The sequence below is a fragment of the Ornithorhynchus anatinus genome, chromosome 1 (genome assembly GCF_004115215.2).
Source record: "Ornithorhynchus anatinus isolate Pmale09 chromosome 1, mOrnAna1.pri.v4, whole genome shotgun sequence".
NCBI classification, from domain to species: domain Eukaryota; kingdom Metazoa; phylum Chordata; class Mammalia; order Monotremata; family Ornithorhynchidae; genus Ornithorhynchus; species Ornithorhynchus anatinus.
The window spans coordinates 82,262,071-82,282,362 of record NC_041728.1 but is presented as its reverse complement, the minus strand read 5'-3'; the positions used below and the strand labels follow the sequence as shown (position 1 = coordinate 82,282,362).

At 38.6% G+C, this 20,292-nt stretch overlaps 1 protein-coding gene and 1 non-coding gene across 2 annotated transcripts in view; one reads left to right on the top strand and one right to left on the bottom strand.

The window, feature by feature from the left end:
* COL9A1 (collagen type IX alpha 1 chain) overlaps positions 1-20,292 on the top strand; it is a 100,011-nt gene that overhangs the window by 64,635 nt on the left and 15,084 nt on the right. Inside the window, exons 28-36 of the mRNA XM_039913939.1 lie at positions 362-406; positions 565-618; positions 725-778; positions 10,336-10,389; positions 10,987-11,058; positions 16,306-16,341; positions 17,000-17,044; positions 18,157-18,189; positions 20,121-20,267. Coding sequence (XP_039769873.1) covers positions 362-406; positions 565-618; positions 725-778; positions 10,336-10,389; positions 10,987-11,058; positions 16,306-16,341; positions 17,000-17,044; positions 18,157-18,189; positions 20,121-20,267 — 540 coding nt within the window. The remainder of the gene's footprint in view (positions 1-361; positions 407-564; positions 619-724; positions 779-10,335; positions 10,390-10,986; positions 11,059-16,305; positions 16,342-16,999; positions 17,045-18,156; positions 18,190-20,120; positions 20,268-20,292) is intronic.
* On the bottom strand, positions 16,026-16,162 carry LOC114817044. Its single transcript, XR_003764883.1, has one exon. It is a non-coding gene; the product is annotated as a small nucleolar RNA SNORA7 (small nucleolar RNA).

Genomic DNA, 20,292 nt, shown 5'->3' with positions numbered 1-20,292 from the left:
CTGGGGCTATGGATGCACTCTACTCATCCCCAAATGTCTCGTAAGAATAATTAGTAATCCTTGAATTAGTTTGGATCATTTTGCTTTAAGAAATGATTTTTCATTGCACTGGACAAAAAATAAAGCTGAGTGAACTTCTTCTTTGAATACAAACATTTATCATTAAACAATTTACAGAAAATGATAAATAGATTGCAGTTCTCCAATCCAGTATTAGAATAATTCATTCAAACCTATGTCATGTATTTGCACAGAATAGCCTGTAAGTCACGAAGAACATTTCCTCATGGCATCAGCTATTTCTGGATATTTCATTAATATTATGACAAAGTCATAAAACCTGTTTTATTTATATCTTTAGGGTTTACCAGGAATTCCAGGTGCAAAAGGTGTTGCTGGTGAAAAGGTATAAAATATTTCCTTTTTGTCTAAAAGCAAACTATCTCATCCAGGAAGGTGACCTGCAATTTTCTAAGCTACTTATTGATATTTTAAAGAACTGTAAATATGTGAGGGTGAAAAACACAACTGGATGTGACTAGCTATTGTCTTTTTTCCTGACAGGGTAATTCAGGTGCTCCTGGTACTCCAGGTTTGATAGGAAATTCTGGCAAACCAGTAAGTTCATGTGTTTTACTTTCATAATCTGCAAAAAACTTGAGCATCATGAGACATAAGGATCATACATTATTAACTCATTCTTTATGTGCCTTCCTGAAAATAGGGCGAGCAGGGACCACCTGGGGAAACAGGGACCCGAGGGCCAAGAGGACCACAAGTAAGTGATCTTTTATGCATCTTTAGGCATGGCCCCACTACGACACAGGGTGGAGACTGAAAGTCTCTTCATAAAATAGTTATTTTTTCCCCATTTTAACTTGTGGATCCTAGATGAATTTATAAGCGATTCTGCAGAATGTACTGCCCTTTAAAATAATGTCAAGTCCTTGGATTTGGAACAGTGATGTGCAATATATTGGCTGGTCAGTTCTTCTGGATTATGTATTTTCACTGAATGTTTTGGACAGAGCATTGCTGGGGAGCTGGAAATCATTCTGGTGTCAACCTGCATTTTTCCGGGTAGAAAGTAACATGACATGAGAAGAAATGTGCAAATGTGGCACTGTTGATCAAGGTACAGATTACTATAACACAGTAAGCACTTAGTACAGTGCTCTGCACACAGTAAGCACTCAATAAATACAACTGAATGAATATAACATGAGTATTCCTTAAGGCAAGGTTCCAAAAGAATGTAACTCTGGGAGAACTGAGTGGTGCCCTTTTTTTTTATGATATTTGTTGACACTTGCTATGTGCCAGATACTGTACTAAACTTTGGGGTAGATTAGGTTGTATATACCCAACATGGGACTCAGAGTCTTAATCCCTATTTTACAGATGAAGCAAGAGAGGCACAGAGAAGTGAAGGGACTTGCCCAAGGTCACAGCAGACAAGTGGTGGAGCCAGGATTAAAACCCAAGTCCTGCTGTAGTGGATAGAACATGGACCTGGTAGTCAGAAGGTAATGTGTTCTAATCCCAGCTCCACCACATGTCTGCTGTATGACCCTGGGTAAGTTACTTCACCTCTCTGTGCCTCAGTTGCCTCATATATAAAATGGGGTTTGAGACTGTGAGCCCCACTTTGTCCAGCTTGATTTGCTTATATCCACCCCAGTTTTTAATATAGTGCCTGGCACATGGTAATCACTTACCAAGTACCATCATTATTGAGAAGCAGCATGGCGTAATGGATAGAGCATAAGCTTAGAAGTCAGAAGGTCATTGGTTCTAATCTCGGCTCCACTGCTAGTCTCCTGTATGGCCTTGGGCAAGTCACTTCACTTCTCTGTGCCTCAGTTACCTCATCTATAAAATGGAGAATAAGATTGGGAGCCCCATGTGGGACAGGGACTGTGTCCAAACCAATTTGCTTGCATCCACCTAAGTGCCCTAGTACAGTGAGTGGCACATAGTAAGTGCTTAATCAGTACTACAATTACTATTATTTTTTTTCCAGGCCTGGGTTCTCTACACTAGGCCATACTGCTTCTCACTTAAACCCTTTCTACCTAAACTCAGATTAGAAACTTCACTTTTGGTCTTGGCCTTTCAATTCTTATTAGAAGAACAACTGAACAAAAATGGTTGTTTTATTTGTGGCAAGCAGCCCTTAAGGTGGCTACATGAAGAAGATTTAGTATTGTAGGGAACATCCTTTTCCCCATGGCTGGTGGAACAGTGACCTCCATGCTTCAACAGAAAGTATATGTATCATGCAAAGGAAGCCTTAAAGAGCTGGTACATCCCCACCACTTCCTAAGGGGTATTATTAGGTAGGTGGATAAAGTCAAGGCTTTAGGAACTTTCCAGGTATCATCTAGCCTCTGGACTCATTTTGCTTTCATCACTACCCCTGCTTTGTCAGATGCCTGCTCAACTATAGAGCTCCAAGGCACAGAATTTCTAAAGATGACTTCCACTTCAGCTACCAAGTTTGATCTCTTTTTTATATTTTTTTTTATATAATTCATTTCAATTTTTTTGTGAGTTCAGTATTGCCATTTATGAAATTGCCAAAGGGAATCTCCTTGTAGTAGGAAAAATCCATACGTGGATGAAAAGATTCTCTGAGTGAAGCCACTAATGGTACTGTAATTAGGTTAATGTGCTTTGTTTCAAAGGAAAGTTACATTCTTGATTGAAAACTGAGTGATATTTCAATGAGGGCATGATAAACTTACTCTATTATTTGAAACTTAATATAAAGGAACTGTTTAACTGTTTCATTCCCCCAACATTTTGAATACAAATTTTTAACAGATATTGTCATTTCTTTGTTGAGCTAAGTGGCACTCCTTCACTTATATCCCAACCGCCCTCATTCACTCATTTAATGACCATAGTGGGGGCAGCTATAGAGGGCTATCCACCACAAGCCATAGCTGAGTAGCAGTAACAAAGAATGAAAGTGAAACAACAACTGGGCAGAGGATTGAGGAGATTGGTTGTCCAGATTTCCTTTTCCCTGGATCCTTTTGGTATCCTGGAAGACACATGTAATCAGTGTTAATGAAAACACTGAGGGTTGTTTCATTTACAGTCTCCTATTGGTATTTAACTCCTTCTCTCTTTAGACACCCTTGTAAATAATTTCCATTACTTTGTGATTGAATGTATATAAGCAGCAATTTTCTGGGCAGGTAGGGGAAGGAAGTTGGATGACCAGCTTCCTCTTCCTCTTCAGATTTGATTCAGACTATTCTTTTGGGTCATGGAGCAGGAGATTCTGGGATTACCAGACAGAGAGTAGATAGGAGGAGAGGAAAAGCAATTTTCTCCCCATGGATCTGCAACTCATTTATTCATTTAATCATATTTATTGAGCACTTACTGTGTGCAGAGCACTGTACTAAGAACTTGGAACGTACAATTCGGCAACACAGACAATCCTTGCTCAATAAGGGATTTGCCTTCTGGGAATATTTTTGACATAGTTTTGGAGTTTGTGATCCAGCTTGTGACTCTATAAATAAACATATATATGATATATGCATACACACAAACATACATAGATTTATAAACAAACATTCTACAGAAGCCATTTCTCTTCCAATAAGCCCTAGTAAAAAACAGTCAACTACATTCCTGAAGTTTAAATAGTTTAAACTATTTTTAAAATAATTTAGATAGTTTAAGATACTTTATTTACTCCAGCCTCATAGCACTTCTGTACATATATATAAAATTTATTTGTATTAATGTCTGTATCCCACTCGAGACTAAACTCACTGTGGTCAAGGAATAATAATAATAATAATGATAGTGATATTTAAGTACTATGGTTCTGTATGCCAGGCACTTTACTAAGCGCTGGGGTGGATATGAGCAAATTGGATTGGATACAGTCCTATCCTTTGTGGGGCTCACAGTCTTAACCCCCATTTTGCAGATGAGGTAATGGAGGCACAGAGAAATTGTGACTTGTCCAAGGCCACACAGCAGATAAGTGGCAGAGCCAGGACTAGAACCCATGATCTTCTGACTCCCAGGGCCATGGTCTATCCACTATGCCATCCTGCTTCCCCATTGTGTTTACCAACTCTCTGATATTGTACTCTCCCAAATGCTTAGTATAGTGCATTGCATACTATAAGTGCTCAATAAATGCAATTGATTCATTCATTGAAATAGTGCCTAATATGTAACAAAACAATTCTATATAAGATGATTTTAACTTCACAGATGGAAGTTCCTCTTCCAAAAAGTTGCTATCTTGTGCAGCATTTAATTGTTTGCCCTGATAGTTTTGATAAATGACTCCTCCATCTGGCGATAGATGAGTGATTGTCTCTTGTGGCTACAGTTAAATAAGATGAGGTTATTTAGCCTAGAGAAAAAAAGGATGAGGGTTGATTTGATAACTGACTTCAAGTGTATGAAAGATTTTTATTTGGCAGAAGATGACTAGTTGTTCAGCAAAGCTTCTGATGATAGAAATAGGGGTGACATTAAAGCAAGAGAGCTTTTGTTTGGACATTAGAAAGAACAATTTAAGTATTAGGGATAAAACTCCAACTAGAAGAGATCTTTAAGCAAATAATAGACCTCCCTCTGTCATGGATGACTTAGTGATGTGTTTTCCTGGAGGCAGACACCTGGAATAAGTAGTCATTTTATGTTCCAGCTCAAAGATTGATTCTTTTCTATGTGTAGTAAGTCTATACTGCACAGAACATTTTTGGCTGTAAGCTGTTAACTATGAAGTCTCTAGAATCAAAGACTCCACCTTTTTATGGTGATGTTTTGCCTTAAAATGACCAACCTGAACTTGTTCCCAGAACTTGGGTCAGTGGTGAGGGCTTCCCAATTAGTTGAATTGATCATGCACACTTGAAGACTAGATTTGAGAAGTCAGCATTGCAAGCTCTCATTAAACATCTGTAAAGTATTAACTTTGGCAGTATGCCATTTGGCATACACCCTAAATCCCTGGTTTGTGGACCCCTAGATAAAAATAGTTTCTGAAATAGGAATATTCGGGCATATAAGTATTTTGGTGTATTAGAAGATGATACATTTGGGTAATCATACTGCATATCTAAAAGGAGAACTGGATCCTTTATTACAATTTGCCATTTTAAATATGTTAGTGTATTACCTCAATTTCTACTCCTTTGTTGGATGACTGAAACAATAGTACTACTTTGGTAACTCTTCACCAATCAGGGAGAACATAGTCATTGATGGTATTTTGGCAAGGTAACAGACTATTCTTGTTTATTTGAGAACGGAGTTATCAGAACAGATTGGTGATGCATAACAGGTTAATCATCATTTATTTAATAGTCTCACCAGAACCATTATTGTTGCCACTGGAGTAGTCAAATACTGCATTTGCAGAATTAGTTTTATTTAATCTGTGTTTAAGATGATTACTGGTTTGAATGCTTGAACACATGATTTCATCCTTTCAGCTCAAACATTGTAGCAGCATAATTTTCTTAGACATCTATGTTTCCACAACTGATCTGGGAAATGGTACTAGATAATTAATACTCACCTCTCATGATTCCCCCAGTGGGTCACAAAGTTGTGAGTAGAGGAGGGTCAGTGAAAGCAAGTGGGGGTAATGGAGGGAGGCTTGGGGTATAAGATTTAGGGCTTTGCTCCACTTCTTGTTTCTAGCCCAGCCCAACCTGCTCTCTGCAGGAGAGGAGGAGGAAAAGGGTGGAACTTTGGGTCCCTTTTATTCTCTATTTACACCCAATCCCTTGGAGAACTCATTTGCTTCCATAGCTTCAACTACCATCTCTATGTGCATGCTTCCCAAATCTACCTCTCTAGCCTGACCTCTCTCCTCTACAGCCTCTTATTTTGTCCTGCCTTCAGAACATCTCTATTTTGATGTCCTGCTGACACTTAAAACTTGTCCAAAACAGAACTCATCATCTTCTCACCAAAACCCTGTCCTCCTATCTTTCCCATCACTGTAGACGGCACCACTATCCTCACTATCTCATAAGTCCTGTCTTGACTCCTCTCTCTTTCTCTCTCTCTCATTCAACCCACTTATTCAATCTTTCACCAAATCCCATTATTTCTACCTTCTCAACATGGCTAAAATCCACCTTTCTGTCTCCATGGCACTGCTACTATGTTTATTTACAGACTTAGCATACCCAACTTGACCACTGTATCAGCCTCCTTGCTGACTTCCCTATAACCTGTCTCTTCCCACTCCAGTCCTTACTTCACTCTGCTGCCCAGATCGTTTTTCTAAAACGCTGTTTAACCTATGTTTCTTCACACCTCAAGAACCTCCAGTGGTTGCCCATCTACCTCCACATCAAACAGAAAACTCCTTACCACTGGCCTTAAAGTGCTCATCTCACCCTCTCTTCTCTTATTTCACTGATTTCATACTACAACCCAGCCTGCACACTTTGCTCCTCCAATGCCAACCTACTCGCTGTACCTCAATCTCATCTACTCCACTGACTACTTGCCCCTTGCTTTCTTCTGGTCCAGAACTCCCACCCCCTTCATCACACTCCCCACCTTCAAAGCATTATTAAAATCATATCTCTTCCAAGAGTTCTTCCAAAGAAGCCCTCATTCCCTCTATTCCCTCTCCCTTCTGTGTCATCCTTGCACTTAGCTCAGTGCCTTTTAAGCACTTGCTATTCACCCCACCCTCAGCCCCACAGGACTTACGTACATATCCATAATTTATTTTAATATCTGTCTCCCCCACTAGATTGTAAAATCCTGGTTTTAAGAGAGCTCTTTGGTGCCCAGGACTGTGCCTAATTCTCAACTGTGATTCTTTTTCCTAGTATGTAGTGCAGTGCTTTTTGCACAGAAGGTCTTTAGTACTATTGAAATAAAATGAAAACTTCTTTCCTTCCAGTACACATCTTGGGGGAAGAGCCCTCTTTTACATACCTCATTTTGCAAATGACAAATATGTAATTCCTTTGTAGTGTCTGTGACCCAAAACATTGGCTGAACTGTGTCACTGGCTGCATTTATTAATGGTGCTTTTTAATTTTTCATCTATATCAGATAATGACAATGTGGAAAAGACTGTACTTGATCCTCTGTTCAGGGCAAAAATCTTCAGGAAACTATGGCATTCCATAAAAAGTAATATTCACAGTTTAATTCCTTCATCCTGAAAGTGAATTTCTTGTTGTATTCTATGATTTGCCAAAGCAGCAATGGAAAAGAAAAAGTTTACAATTCTTTCTCTTCTGCAACCAATGTAGAAAGCCAAAATGTTTTTAATTCACCATATATTCTAAACATTTACAGTCAATGAGGTGTAACACAGTATACCATATATAACTCAATGCAAAAGAGTTCTTAGACAACTGAAGATATTTTGCCCTTGTAAATGATTTGCAGTCCACTTACTGTACTGTAGTTCACATTTTCCATTTGCTGGTGGAAGAATGCTTTATTCATTCTAAGGAACAGGAATCATAGAGATTCACTTTTTGAATCTGAAGTGTTTCTGTTCATGCCAGAGTGCTATGAACTTTGACATTCTATTATTCTAAATCACATCTCCCTCTTTTTCACTGAAGTCATTCTGTCAGTAACATAACATTGCTCTAGAGAGAATTACTTTTAGTGTTACTTCTAAAAGGGTTCATATTATTTAGGAGTTTTGCAGTCATTTAATCCCAAAATGGCTCTGACCCGAAGGTAGTAACCTCTGAGTTTTGAAGTACATGACCCAATCACCAGAGTATAACACATTTTTTATTCAGAACATGCAGAAATCTCATTTCTGTTGGCCAGTTCTTCATCTTGCCTCACACCTCTACATTGTTGACCATGGAGAATGCTCATTGACACCAATAGGAAGACCTCAACTACTCTAATCCTAAAAAAAACCCTCTCTCAATCTTTATTAATTGATGCTGTCAAGAGGAGAACTCAATTACAAGTCCATATCACATAGTTTATTGGAACTTTAAAAGTAACATTGTTTTAGTAAGAATTATTTCAGGGTCATCTGTTTTGACCAATTCCAACCCAGTTGAACCATATTCTTTTCTTAATATATATCTAATGACCTGTGTGTTGGAGATTGAGAATTGATAATTTCATCAGTTTAGAAATGAAGCTGCAACACATGGCTTGTGATAGTTAAAGTTCAGTGATTCTCTGTAGATTCTAAAAACCTCTACTAGATTGTAAACTCTTTGAGAGTGGAGAGCATGTCAACCAACTCTAGTGTACTCTCCCAAGTGCATAGTACAGTGCTATATACAGAGAAAGTGCTCAAATATTGATTGAGACACCATTCTGTATGTTTATAACTAGTAAGCATTTCCTTCTGGTTTTCAGAAATAATCTAATTTTAAATAAAGCTTTCTGAATTTGTAATTTGACAATAAGTAAACTCTCCCTAGTTCAAAGTCCTCTTAAAAGCCTCCCTCCTGCTCTCTTAAGTCTTCCCAACTAACTCCAACATGAGCCTTATCAATCAGCCACCTCTAGCATTTATGTATTCATTCATATCTTACTCAGTACCTTTGTATATATATGTTTAATCAATTATTCTAATTATCTTATTTGTAAATTGTTTTATGCTTTAGTCCCCCCATTAAAAGTTAAGCTTCCTGTGGGCAGGAATGTGTTTCATGCTTCTGTTGTGCTTCTTCAATGCATTAGCTTCAGCGAGTGCTCAATAAATAGCATTACTACTTCTAGGCCTGGATGATTCAGATGTAAAAAATAGGGACATTTGTTTTGAGAAACAGTTTTAGGAGCTGTTCATTAGCATAAAGAAGTCATCATATTTTTATAAAACATATATCATATAACATACCCTTCCAATTTTAGTTCTCTAAAGTCTTTCAAGGAATGTTTTCATTAATAGTGAAAGTCTTCAGCTTTATTAGCTGATCCCCAGGAATCATTATGCCATTCAGCCGGATAGTTGTCTGCCCATCTGCCTTGCATATGTTTATTACATTTTGTAACAGTTTCTGATAGTCCTTAAAGACTATTGGTGTTGCTTGTGATGGGGGACATTTGCTCACTGAAGCTGAAGCAAATTTATAGTCCTGGTTTTAGGTTACATATGAATACGGTAAAATAAAATAGGCTGAACAGTATTTGACTTGAACCATACTGCTGCCTAAAGATCTTGATGAACTGCTCGGAAAGGCCACCACTTAGCAGTTTCCAGAGCCCAGATTGGTTAATGCAGTCAATTGCTTAGATAAGGAATATGATAACAGTATAGAGGCTTTTATTAGTGTACCCTGAAAAATCCTACAGCTCTCATTATTGCCTCCCCTTGGGCTGGTGTTTGTAATGACATCAATGAGGGTCATGTGAGGAGGAGATGGTACTAGATGGTCCAGTGGCAGGCCCAGGCTTCAGTTAATGCAGTCCTGTTTGTGACAAGTAATGAAGATTAATATAGTTCCTGCCCTCAAGGAACATAGGATGTTACAAAAGGAATTTTCACAAAATTAAGTTTGGGGATTGATTTTGGTGACTGTGTCCTATAGTATCCCAAGTTCACATATGTCATGTTTTTGAGGTGCTTGGGGACTGAAAATAAGTTGAGCTACAATCTGACTTTTAATCTGTACTGGAAACTTTCTAAAACTGTATTTACTGTATAACTTAAAGAAATTAATCTCTTTAGCATAGATCTCTTTTTCACCTTGATATCATTTGAGACCCCACATTAATCTGGAATATGTGCCTGATGTTATTTTATGATTTAATTCTCATTTTTTAGAGATGTCTGAGTTTATAAATATGTTGTCTTGTCTAAACATTAAAATAATGTTAACCTAATATTCTTATAATTATAATAATAATGATGGTATTTAAGCACCTATTATGTGCCAGTGTTCTAAGCACTGGGGTAGATATAAGGTAATCAGGTTGTCCCATGTGGGGCTCACAGTCTTCATCCCCATTTTACAGTTGAGATAACTGAGGCCCAGAGAAGTTAAGTGATTTGCCCAAAGTCATACAGCTGACAAGTGGCAGAGCTGGGATTAGAACATAGGAACTCTGACTCTCAAACCTGTGCTTTTTCTACTAAGCCATGCTGCTTCTCTGAAATTATAATTTAATTATTACTATCATCAACAAATGCTAACTAAGCACACTGAGGAAGTGGTAGTATCTAGGGGTTACGTTCATTTCACCAGTTAGAGAAAAGATGAGGATGCTGCTCTTAACAATGATTTCTAATTAAGCATTCAGATAGTTTAACTTAAAGAAACAAAGTGAAATATACTTTGACTATGGCATTTGAGGTGTTAACAATGTCCTTCTGTGTATTTAAAGGGCAGCAGAGGAGAACTAGGGCCCATTGGTCCTCCAGGCCCACCAGGCAAGCTGGTAAGGAACTGATTTCCATTTTGTTTTTCAGACTTTTCAAAACCATTAGATAGGAGGAAAGAAAAGCAATGAAGGAGGGAGAAAATCTAATAAGGAATTGGACAGTGATAAACTGCTGTTTGATTTGAGTTTGATTGCATGGAAATGCTAATGCCTAGTATTTTAAAGAGTGCATATGAAATGCATCTACATTTGGAGTACATTTGAATATATTGGCTAGGTGGCATATATTTTTAAGCTCTGGAAGAGGTAAAGTGCTACATTTACCCTATGGCTATTTCTGGAATTAATGCATTTAGGCTATGAATACTGCCTTTTTCTGTTTCTGAAATGCTATTTACACAGGAAAAGAAGTGGCATAGTTCCAGAGGTCTGAGCTTAAAGAGCCACTGTTAAAGTGGAATGCTAAGCAGGGTGGGTTGAAGAACTCAGAAAAATGAAGAAAAAAAGTACCAAATGACCAACATATTGAATTAAGGAGACAGTTAAGTAAGAAACTAGTGGTCAGAAGATCAAATGTATTTCTGAACAAGATCAGCACATCTAAAGTATTCTCCCCTGCACCCTTTTTCTTCCAACCCCCTTTTCTTTTTATAGGGTTCCCAAGGTGATCCAGGTCTTCCAGGTGTTCCTGGCCCCCCTGGACTTCCTGGATTGAAAGGCGACAGGGTAAGACCCACAAGCTTCAAAGAAGTATTCTTTTCTGTGCATGGGCAATGGCTGTATTCATAACCGGCTAGCTACTGGAGCAGAAGGGATCCAGCAGCCAAGGAAAAGGCTTGTTTTTACCATTCTTACAAGGATTATTTTAGAATTCAATTGACTTTCAAAACGAGTAAGTCAAGGTAATAAAAATTGGCATTGAGAAATAGCTGCAGTCAAAGAGATTCATAAATAGGTTCAGAAATGGATAAAATAACTGGATTTGGAGAAAAGTAAGAGATAATTAGCTGCAGAGTCAGTTTCCTCCTACCTAATCCTAAAATATAAGTTATATAATTCAGTAATTATTTTCCTTGTAGGTTGCAATTTGAGCATAAGCTTAATTCTTTTGATTGTTTTCACCAGCCTTAATGGCTAATTCAGAGTATTTTAAAATGAAGACTAATGCACAGTGAAATAAATGCTCCTAGAAAGGGCCAGATTTAAGTGTTTGCAAATTTCCCAGTGCTTTGAGACAAGCAAATCTCTAGGATTGTCTGGTTAAGTCCTGTTGATGAATTTTTAAGGGGAAATGGATTTTTATTGTGAAGAGAAATCTGGGAATTTTGTATGTTGAGTTTTAGACAAGGTGTCTGTGTAAAATTACCTTTTCACTTCTTCTAGTTACATCCTCAAGGTCCTTAGGAATCCAGTTGAAGAAATTAAAGTCAGATTTAGTTCATGACTCCACTAACTACTTTGTTTACCGTGATTAGATTGCATTGTCCTCCAGTGTAACATTTTTATATCTGGTATTCTCTTGGACACTTAGCTATATTAATACATTTAGGAATTTGAAGAATTTAGGTTGATTTTCTTTTCTTTTTTTTCCCTTTGGCTTATTTCCCTATCATGTGGCCTTTTAGTTGAGGTATCACCATGAAACAAGGACCTCTTCTCTAAAGTCATGAACATCCATGTTCTAGAGACAGTTTCTTATTGCCTTCCTTGTAAGCTGATGCCTGTGCGTTGGGCCTTGAAATATGAAGAATCTTTCAAGAGGGAGCTGTGACAAGGGGTGACACCCTCCTTTCCATTGTCTCTGGGGAGAAGATAAGCAGCATGGTCCAGTGGATAGAGCATAGACCTGAGAATCAGAAGGACCTGGATTCTAATCCTGGCTGCACCATGTGTCTGCTGTGTAAACTCAGCATGGCTTAGTGAGAAGCAGCATGGCTCAGTGGAAAGAGCATGGGCTTAGGAGTCAGAGGACATGGGTTCTAATCCTGGCTCCGCCACTTGTCTGCTGTGTGCCTCAGTGATCTCATCTGTAAAATGGGGATAAAGAATGTGAGCCACATGTGGGACAACCTTACCTTGTATGGTAAACCCCAGTGTTTACAACAGTGCTTGGCACATAGTAAGTGCTTAATAAATACCATAATAATTTATTATTTTTAAGTCACTTCACTTCTCTCTGCCTCAGTTCCTTTATCTCTAAAACAGAGATTGTGACATGGATTGTGTCTAACCTAATTAGCTTATATCTACCCCAGTACTTAATGTAGTGCCTGGCACATAGTAAGTGCTTAACAAGTATCATTTTTTTTAAAAAATGAACTTGGAGGAGGGGAAGTCTTTTTCTGCTGTGTTGGGGTTTTTTTTTTTTTTTTAGTTAAGGTTGCTTCTCCAGAATTTTTCCTGGATTTTCCTTTGGACAGTGGTTAGGAATATGCCCGGGGAGTGCCTTTCACTTGGAAAAAAATTGAATGCTACAAATTTTACCCTTCTGCCATATCCTCTCCTGGGCCTAAGACTCCCTTCCCCTTAATATCCTACACTTTCCCCACCTTCAAAACACTCTTAAAATCACATCTCTTCCAAGAGGCCTTTCTTGAATAAGCCCTTTTTTTTTCAATTGGTATTTGTTAAGAGCTTACAATGTGCCAGACACTGCACTAGGAACTGGGATAGATATAAGATGATTAGGTTGGACACTGTCCCTGTCCCACATGGGGCTCACAATCTTAATCTCCATTTTACAGATGAGGTAGCTGAGGCACAGACAAGTTAAGAGAATTGCTTAAGGTCGTACAGCAAACAAGAGAAGAAGTTGGGTTTATAACCCAGCTCCTCTGACTCCCAGGCTGGTGCTCTTTCCAGTAGGCCATGGTGCTCCCCAACCTGCCCTCTCCTCTATTGACCATGAACTTCACTATAAACTCCTTAAACACTTATATACTCACTCCAGCCCCACGATACCTATGTGAATATTCTTATACTCTACTATTTCCCCTATTCCTAATCTATTTTCAAATGTCTGTCTCCTCCAGTAGACTGTGTAAGGTCTTTTTGTATTTGCATCCACCAACTCTGTTGACTTGTATTCCTCAAGTCTGCAGTACTTTGCTAGGCACACAGTAATTACTCAATAATTGTATAGATTGATTATACAAGAACAAGAATGAAGGATCAATCCCATAGTGGCACATTAGACAGAATCCTCCTTGCACACTGAACATAAGCACTGAATATAAATACTGAGCAAAGCTCAGAGAAATCCTGCCATGGAAGAGGCTTCTGGAATTGGCACAAATTGAGCCAACAGAGTTATAAGAAGATTATGAACCATATCTTTATTCACAAGAAGAGTTGGTTTTACATAGAGGAAGAAAGTAGGCAGAGACTGTAAAAGATGCAAGTCTGACATACACAAACCCTCCCAAATCCACTCTGAAATGTTTTAGCTTAAAACTTCATAGCAGCTGTGGGCAAATGATAGTACTTTTCTTTCAACAAAAAAGATTCAAAATAATTGACTTCTGGGTCTCAGCTTTAATATAAGACTTTTGGGAGGCTGGAGAGAGAGTAATAAAAGGAGGGGAAAGGAGTGAAAGGAAGGAAGGTAAACTTCATCCACTGAAGACATGGGCACTGGAGTTGAGAAACTCTGAACAGTTGTTGAGTGGTGGCTGGAACTGGGCTTCTTTTTTCAAAACAGTTGCTGTCTTTCCAGGCTAGATATCCTTTTCCTGCACTTCTACTTTTGCTGCTGTTGTCTACTGAATAGCTACTGGCAAGTTCTGCATGGGGAAAACATATTTTTTACCACTGGAAAATTAGTTTTTAGCCTGAATCTCCATAGAACAAAGCACCAGTATATTATCTGTGATTGTTTCTTGCAGACAAGACTAACATCTTGTTAGTCATTGTCCTGTCAGAGAGCCTTGTCTAGAACCCTCCCATAATAAGCATGTCCACCAATTTGGCAGTTAGCATTTGGGATGTTTTCGGCTCCCAATTCACTCACTGCATTCTGGTGTCACCTTTAGTGACTAAAAGTCAAACTCTAGAATAAGACACTGAACTCCCAGTACCCCCTAACAGTAGCTGATAGGCTGGCCAAGGGCGTAGTAGTGGTTTTTTAATGGTATTTAAACCCTTACTATTTACCAACACTGTCTTAGGTGCTAGGGAAGATACTAAATAATCAGGTTGGCATCAATGTGCATTGGAAACACATCCTAAGTATGAAGGAGAGCATGTATTTATTCTCCAATTTACAGATGAAGAAACTGATGCCCAGAGAAGTTAAGTGACTTGTTCAAGGTCACACAGAGACATGGAGGAGCTGGCATTAGAATTCAGGTCATCTCCATGTTCTTTCCACAAGCTCACACTGCTTCTCTTGTCCTTATCATATAGAAAAGAAAAACATCTGTATAGTTCACCCAAATTATCTTCCATCCTCCTTTGCTGAATTGTGACCAGATTACTGGTAGCAAATTTACTTATCATTATTTAGAGATAGTTTTGTTTGGGCTTCCCATTAGATTATAAAATCCTTGTGAGCAGGGATCATGTGTTTTAATAATAATAATAATAATGATGATGATAATGGTATTTAAGTGCTTACTATGTGCCAGGCACTAATCGCAGGAGAGGATGCAAGCAAATCAAGTTGGACACAGTCCCTTCCCGTGTCGGCTCACAATCTCAAACCCCATATCACAGATAAGGTAAATGAGGCCTAGAGTAGAGAAGTGACTTGTTCAAGGTCACACAGCAGACAAGTGATGGAGCTGGCATTAGAACCCATGACCTTCTGACTCCCAGGCCTATGCTCTATCCACTATGCCATGCTGCTTGATTCTGTTGTACTTTCCCAAGAGAATAATAGTGTAGCACACACTTAATGCCACTGTAACTACTACTTTTAAGAAGGATGTACATTTTCTGAAATTATTTTAAGTCCACATTATGTCTGTCTTGTAACTTGTACTTTATATGCTTCTCTCCTCATTAATAGAGGTGCTGGTTCCAGTATGTTGCTCCCGAGTTGTTGTTGGGACTAGAAAAACAGTATGTTGTTTCTACAAAGAGAACCAACTCTTGTATTGACTTTAGGCTATTCAAGAAGTTGGAACCACTTGTGACCTTTGTTCTTAACACCTCTGAGACCTGCAAGGATTCTTTTTTTATTTTACATGGAAGGGTACAGAAATGACCCAAGCAAATTAGGTGATTTATGAAGGTTATAGCTAAGTATTTTTAGGACTGGGGCAAGAAAAGTCCACTTGTTCACACATAGCTATCTGCTAAACAAATAGGCACCAGCAACTACTTTTTACTGTGTGACAAGATGCAGGGAGGGAGGCGAGTGGGGAGGCTGGGGCAATGGTAAGAGCTAAGAGAAAGCAGAAGGAATGTCAGAGTGGTCCATGGGGAGGCCAGGACATCCAAGTATGCTGTAGAGGTATGCTCCCTTCTGGTATTTTTGTCTTATGCTGTCGAGTTGTTCCCGACCCATAGCGACACCACGGACATATCTCTCCCAGAACTCTCCATCTGCAGTCGTTCTGTTAGTGTATCTGTAAAGTTTTCTTGGTAAAAATAAGGCAGTGGCTTACCATTTGCCTCCTTCTGCTCAATAAACTTGAGTCTTCGCCCTGGACTTTCTCTAAGGCTGCTGCTGCCCCATTGGGTGAATTTTGACTTGTAGCAGACTGCCTTCCACTTGCTAGCCACTAGCAAGCTAGGCATGGAATGGGTATACCTCTGCTTGACTCTCCCTCCCATAGCCAAGACTGGTAGAGTACTGGAAACTCTCCAGGTGTGACCCTGAGAGGGGCCCCTCCGGTATACACTCCAGGAATTTCTGGCTCCAGGTCCAGTTCATACTTCTGCTCCATTACTAGTGTGGTTACAATTTCAATTTGTAATCTGTATCATTAAAGAGATATTTAAAATGATATTGTACTGTGTGTTCTCTAGGGTCTGGTTGGTGAACCTGGTCCGAAAGGTGAACAAGTGAGTGTCTCTGTTTTATTATGAAAAAAATGCATTAAAATTAATTTTAATATGTGGAAATGATTGTTCTTTGTTTTCAAAGTTGTCACAATTGATTATCTTGCTTCTCAAAACCTTTGGGTGGTTCTGCCAAATTTGTATATATATATATATATATATACATGCAATTGTACATTCCATTCACAGTAATACTGTCATACTTCTTGCTACATATTTGTTCTTTATCTGGCTTTCACTTTCTGTAAATAATTTTTGTCTAGTACCCCAATAGATTGTAAGATCAAGAAGGGGAAGGGAATGTATGCCTTGCCCTCAAGTATTTGGTGTCATTCTTTAGGCTCAGTAAGTAATCATTAAATTCCACAGATTGATTGACTAATTGAATACCAGTGCACACACAGCAGTCATTTTCACTTTGTGGTTTTGCTTCCTCAACCACAGGTCTGACACCATTTTTTTTGAAAGATCCCCCAGTAGATGGCTGCATATCAAGTTTATTTGTCTGCTGTTACCTCTGTTTGTCTCATATTTCTCAGCTACACCATCTGCCTGTCTTGCTTGCTACACTTCAGCTCACAGATCAACAGCTGCTTAGCTGTCCTACTGTCAGTCTAGAGCATAATTAATTCAGTGCTGCTTGGTGTCTTTTTACTTTTAGGGTGGTCCTGGTGAAGAAGGCGAAGCAGGTGGAAAGGGTGAACTAGTAAGGCATTTGTATTGTATCCATTGTTTTCTGATATTTCTCTTAACAAGGTTGAGTTTTGTAACCTTGGAGCTGATCTGACTTTTAATTTTTTTGGCTGGCTCTTTACTTTTTACTTGGATCAGACTCCCTTTGTTAGACCTTGTTCTGGTGAGATAGTCGGTACAAACAACAGCACAGGTTTGGTAGGGCTGCAGTTTAACTGCCAAATGAAACAGAAGGAAGAAAGACTCTGGACCCTGGAAACCAGAGGATCATTTTTTGCCCTTATATTAGGGAGAGGGATAACAGTTTCATGGTTTTGGAAAATCTGCTTTGGGCCAAACCATAATAGTTTTTTTGAAAATCCTCAAATTAACCTCTGAAGGATGCCAACATCTTTTTTTCTTCTTATATGCCTAATTTATACTCTGGAGGCAAGTAGGAAGATGACCAAATTTTCATTCCCTGCATTTACTTAATTTGACCAGGGTTTGGATCCTTAAAACATGTTAATCCCAGGTTGGGAAGAGGCTTTCCAACCATCTTCTTTGATCATTTCTTCCTTCCTTCTACCAGAACTGGGCTTCTTTCTCACAAAACTCATCTTTGGGAGACATTATTTTTTAGTATGGAAATCAATCAAAATCAGCGATTCTGTATTTTCAGGTTTTGCTGTTAATCTAAGTGTGGAATCTGATCTAGAAAATGTTTCCTCATTGGTCTAGTAAATGAGAAAAAAAGATTATTGTAATTTTCTTTACTGATAAGGCTATTCATTTTTATAGGCTGTGGGAATTTTGTCTGATTTGATATGCTTTATAATTCATGTTAACCGATGTGAAACAGTGCTATCTAAATGCAAATCTCCAATTAATTACCATTATTATTGATGGAGATTTTCATTTCAGGTAGATGTTTTGTGATTACGTGAGCAATCTAACGAAATCTGTGATTTTATTACATTAAAATTAGTAATACAATTTTGAGGAATAGTTTTTATTAGTCCAATCAGTTTCTTTGAGAGTTCAACATGCAACAACCTTTTGAGAGTTTTGAAGAAATTGCATCAAATTCTTTGATAACTGACTATAAATGTAATGTTCTAATTCAATTTGATTTTATTGATCTAGGGAGACGTAGGATTGCCTGGCCCTAAGGGATCTGTGAGTATGATTAAAAGCCAAAATATCAATAAAGCTACATGAAAATGTGCAACTTTCTGGGTTAAGAAAATCAGTTGATAATCTTCAATTCTTCAAGGACCAGCCTTAAAGTAAATTAAATCCCAAATGTACACTTCTATTTTCATGATAGATTAACTGAATGGGAGTATCTGACCTACTTTTCTTGGAAGTTAGCCCCCTCTAGAGGACATTCTTTTATATCCTATCTATTTTAGGCTGCTCTGAAACAATTGACATTAATATTTTCTCTTTCTGCAAAAACTGGCCACTGAATTGTGGATCAGTTTATACATTTTCCCTTTATGTTATGAAATTATAAAATGTTTAAGAAACTGCTCTACCCTTCAATGTGAGTTGGTCATACTCGGAATAGGTAATGGGAGATCAAATTTGAATTTAATTTAAATCTTATCATTTTATATCTATTATTGTTGGAGATTGTGTGGGTTTGGGGTTGAGGCCTGGACTACCTATAAAAATTTTCTGTTTTTTAATGTCAGCAACAATTTTTGTTGATTGAATTAGAGAAGTCTCAAGGGGATTTTCAATAAACATTCCCAACAGATTTTTCAGTCAAAGGAGAGCTGAGGAACTGTAGGAAACTATCTTACTATCTCACCCAGGATATTCCTAATGGAAGGATGTCAGATCAGGATTCTGATGTTAAGGAACTCTTACGACAGTGAAGTGGGATTGAGCACCTGTGGAAATAACAGAAACACTTCTTGGAGTTTGAGTTTTAAAATCCACCTTCCTGTCTTTGGAAATGCATATTCTTCCAAGGTGGCTTTACTACGTTCAGCCTAATGGAGGAACAAACTCCATTAAACAAATATAACTTGAAATCAAAACTCTCTGTGGTCTGATAGCAGTGTCTCTTGGGGTGACTACTTGTCTGGTGGCCCCAAGGAACGGATTCTCAATATTCTGAAATAAAATTTGCATGGGATCCATCGTATTTCTTCTTTGCTATCAAATCTTTTTCATTAAATATCACTTTCATGCAAATGAAACAAATTATTCCTTTACATTTTGGTGTGAAATGTACTTGTAGTAAGATGGAATGTGTCTTAATTATTTAATCTGCTTTAGTGCAGTGCTCACCATAAAATGCTTAATATAAATTATGAGATAAAATTTAAAGATGTGCTTTGGTATTAATACTGCCAGTATTTGCTGTGCATTGTACTGTGTCAGGAGCATGGAAATAGACATTAAAAAAGTATAAATTGAAGTCCACCCATGCCCATAAGGCGTGGCTAGACAAGCAGCGTGGCTCAGTGGAAAGAGCACGGGCTTTGGAGTCAGAGTTCATGGGTTCGAATCCAGGCTTGGCCACTTGTCAGCTGTGTGACTTTGGGCAAGTCACTTAACTTCTCTGTGCCTCAGTTACCTCATCTGTAAAATGGGGATTAAGACTGTGAGCCCCACGTGGGACAACCTGATTCCCCTATGTCTACCCCAGCGCTTAGAACAGTGCTCGGCACATAGTAAGCGCTTAACAAATACCAACATTATTATTATAAGGATGTTACAGTTTAAGGGGGAAAAACAATATGTACTTAAATTTTTTTATATGAAAAATTAACCGGTTCCCTACCAGTTGCCCAATGATGTCGTTGTCAGTGCTATAAGTATTTTTACTATTTCATAGCAGCACTTTCATGCTGCTATGGATGGATTTCATCCACTTCTCATTTCAGCAGGAAGGGTGAGGCTTGGGCACTGATAGCAGACAGGACTCCAGGGTCCGTGGTTACAAGCGGGTACTCAAACCTCTTGCTTCTCCCACCCTCTGCTCTAAAGCCTGCTTGAGGTTTGGTCTCCGTGGTCATAGGAGGGGTCTGTTTAGAAAAACAATTCTCTGACTGCAAAAATTAAACATAGTTAAGACCCATCTTTCTTTTCAGGTGGGCAATCCTGGTGAGCCTGGTTCGAGAGGACCTGAAGGGATTCGGGGACTTCCTGGTGTAGAAGGCCCAAGAGGATCACCTGGTCCGCGGGGCATGCAGGGGGAACAGGGTGCTCCTGGCTTGCCTGGAATCCAGGGCCCTGCTGTAAGTTGGGGTTAATGGAGACATG